This window comes from Nothobranchius furzeri, chromosome 9 (assembly GCF_043380555.1).
Source record: "Nothobranchius furzeri strain GRZ-AD chromosome 9, NfurGRZ-RIMD1, whole genome shotgun sequence".
NCBI lineage: Eukaryota > Metazoa > Chordata > Actinopteri > Cyprinodontiformes > Nothobranchiidae > Nothobranchius > Nothobranchius furzeri.
The window spans coordinates 60,883,485-60,886,555 of NC_091749.1; the positions used below are offsets into that span (position 1 = coordinate 60,883,485).

Consider the following 3,071-nt stretch of genomic DNA (forward strand, 5'->3'; position numbering starts at 1 on the left):
AGCAGGATGGGAGATTTTAAAAAGTTGAACATATCATTTTTAATAAAAGTAAAGGAATTCCTTATCATGTGTCATTGGTGGAAAAAGAGATCTGTGACTTTCCCATTTGGGATGCTCTGACAGGAATGTTTGACCGGAACACCCCACCACCCCCCTGCGTTAGTCTTCATCTGTCCCAACCACGTACCATTGAACCCAGATGGAGCCAAATGTTCATCCTCCTCCTCTAGCTTTAGGGCTGTTCAGTGGTGATGAAGGGGGGTGAGCCAACAAATGTGAGCTGAACCTATCAGGAATGTGCTATTCCAGGCGCCCTGTCTGCCCTTCTCTTAAGCTGGAGGTTGGGGGTCATAACTGGGGAAGGATGTGGTAAGAGAAGCCTCTAATGAGAACCCTACCAAGTTCTCAACGCCCTCATTCCACGTTTAATGTAGAACAAAGCAGATGACAAGGTTCAGGTTTTTATGCAAAAGGTTTAATAAATGACATTATTACTGCATTCGCACAAATAAAATAACACATTTGCAAATATAAAAAACATTATAAAAAAATACCAGTTTGCAAAGGAATAATGGCAAATAGCTACAATGCCCATATATAGAATTCTTCCTGTACAAAAATAGCTTTAAGTACTTAATGTAATTTCTATATAATATTTAAATAAAGGAATTCATATTTACATATATTCAAAAAATAGATAAAACATTTGATTGCACATGTTTTTTGAACAGTTTTCAAGTATATTTCAGTCCATCATGGACTGGCACATATAGCGCACAGGATCTAAGGCATCTTCTCTTTTACAGTGTCCAAAACCCAACATGAACTGAACGTGTCGGAGCTCTGTAGCCTGTTTGGCAAAGTGATGAGGAATTCTTCTCCTGATGATTTGTTTTCTAAGTCCAAAAGAAAAAGTGCAGACAGTTTTTAACAGTTAGATTGGACATGGTGGTATAATCCTTTGAGGATAGCACTTAAAAATAAGTCTTGACCTTGAGGAACAATTGTGTAAAGTCTTATAATGTTAGTGTCAAGTTCCCTCTTTAAGCCAGAAGATGTGCTCACTTTGACACTTTGACAGGTATTTGCACTCTTCCTTTTTCTCTGCCAGGCAGAGAGCAGCACCTGTAGTTCATTCCCCCACTGTGCCGTCCAGTGTCTTTAAGCCAGCTGCAGTCAACTGCAGCCTCCGCCCGTGTTGCTGAGCTGCAAGGCTCAGCCTGCAGAGAAGCTCAGCTGCAGCCAGTCTGACTGCCTCATGCCTGGAACAAATGTGCTGGAGTATGCTTGGCAAGAGTCTGAGGTCTGAGGCATTTTGTGAATTCAGGGACGCAGCAGAGAGGACACAAGCTTGAGTGCAACTCCCTCACTTTTGTTCCCTGCTCCTCTCCCAAAGTCCTTCTCATGTCCTCCTGAGGAGAGCCTCCAGCTTGTGAACTTGAGAGATATTTGTGCTCCAAACGGGTCTCAGCCTGCCCTTCTCCAGCCTCAGTGTGACTTGCCGCCCTGGAAGAGACCTGCGCCTCCGGCCGTATCCCGTAGGGCCGAGCTTGGTAGCAGGGGCGGTCCCGGCCTTTGCCTTGTTGTTCGTGAGCTCAAACAGGCGGTGTGCCAAGTCGTGCACTGCACAGGTAGCCAGTGAGCAACCCTGCGGTCTGGACTGGGGACCTGACCTCTTGGTTCGGATGTTGATGTCAGTGCTGGAAGAGAAAAGACAGATATTATTAAGAGCCATTCATCCCAAAGTATTTGGAACTGAGCCTATTTCTTCAAACATTTACTTTTCCTGATTGGAGAAGCATGAATTACCTGGAATGTGGCAGCAAGGTGTCCCTAATGTCCTGCGGTCTGACGAAGGTCGCCGACTCTGCAATCTTCTCCACTTCAACGCCCCGTCTCATTCTGCTCCCTAGCCACATGCTCAATCTGCAAAAGAGAGAAAAACATTAAGTGGAAGGTTCGGCAGGCAGAGATTGATTAGACTTTGCATCTGATAACAAAATAGAAATGTCTTTGCAGTCGACTCACCTTTTTCTCAGCTCAGGATGCACCTCAAGCTCCACACAGTGAGCTACTGAAGCCAGCAGACAGCAACAGATGAAGGAGTGGATGATCGTTTTCATTTTGGCTCCTGTAGGGAAAAAAAAAAAGTTTTTCCATTAGTTAATTAGTTACTGAAAAAAGCATTAATGATTAGCTGCAGAAAAGTCTAAAGTGTCCCCATTTGCATGTAAACTACCTTGTACCCAACCTCGTGAGTACAGCTGTTTTTTTTTTTTGTTTTTTTACCCAAGAGTCCAAAAGCCACGCAATTTGCACACATCATTCATTTATTTAAAAAGTTAAGCAAAGGTCAGAAATGTCTCAGCTGAATAAATCTGCAACCACACTTTGGGCCATTAGCCAGCCATGTGAAGGACACCATCTACCAACAGAAATCTAAAATAAGCTCAGCTGAAATGTATTAGATGGCATTATTGCATTTGCAAAAAGAGACAAGAAGTGATGCAGGTGATTGCTTCACACACGTTAAGAGCTGAACTGCTTATATAACCAGACAGATAACCTGCTCTTACACACTTGTGCCTTGACCTCAAAAAAGCAAAGGATAAAGCCATCAGCTGGCAGCACAGTGAATGAAATCAGCCTGCGCTAAAGCACAGTGCACATACCTGGTGTGTGACTCCGCTGGGTGAGAAAGCGCTTCTTCCAAAGTCAGCTGTGAAAGAAAGAAGGAATACTCCACAAGTTTCTTGAATTTGCTTCTGGTTCTGTAAGGCAGCTGTATCACTCTTCTAATAGCTTCTCCACGGCAGACAGGGAGCCTTTATACTGCAAGAGAGTGGGCGGAGCTACACACATACACCCCCCTTGGTCCCCATCCAACTCCACTGTGCTGCTCTTGGTGCAACAACACACACAAAAAAACATCTTTTATCATTTCAAAAAGCTGTACTAAACAAAGATTTATCAAAAAAAAAAACAGATCTCATGTACCAAATATCATTCTGTGTTTGTTTTCTGTAATTCTTCATGTTTTAGTCATAAAAAACTTTCTAAACAAGTATTTA

The 3,071-nt window shown here is 43.1% G+C and overlaps 1 protein-coding gene across 1 annotated transcript; it reads right to left on the minus strand.

The window, feature by feature from the left end:
• Positions 1–671: 671 nt before the first annotated feature.
• On the minus strand, positions 672–2,801 carry adma (adrenomedullin a). Its single transcript, XM_015953072.3, has 4 exons — positions 2,673–2,801; positions 2,029–2,131; positions 1,810–1,926; positions 672–1,700 (listed from the first exon to the last, which is right to left on the minus strand). Exons 2-4 carry the CDS (start codon positions 2,121–2,123, stop codon positions 1,403–1,405), a joined length of 510 nt encoding a protein of 169 aa, XP_015808558.1. The 5' UTR covers positions 2,124–2,131; positions 2,673–2,801; the 3' UTR covers positions 672–1,402.
• Positions 2,802–3,071: the final 270 nt, after the last annotated feature.

What these genes read in the sequence shown, in the direction of transcription:
- adma (XM_015953072.3), bottom strand. Translation starts at nt 2,123, where the DNA reads ATGAAAACGATCATCCACTCCTTCATCTGTTGCTGTCTGCTGGCTTCA. An exon ending in CATCCTGAGCTGAGAAAAAG is followed by an intron (nt 1,927 to 2,028) that starts GTGAGTCGACTG and finishes TCTCTTTTGCAG; the next exon opens with ATTGAGCATGTGGCTAGGGA. An exon ending in ACCTTGCTGCCACATTCCAG is followed by an intron (nt 1,701 to 1,809) that starts GTAATTCATGCT and finishes TTTCTCTTCCAG; the next exon opens with CACTGACATCAACATCCGAA.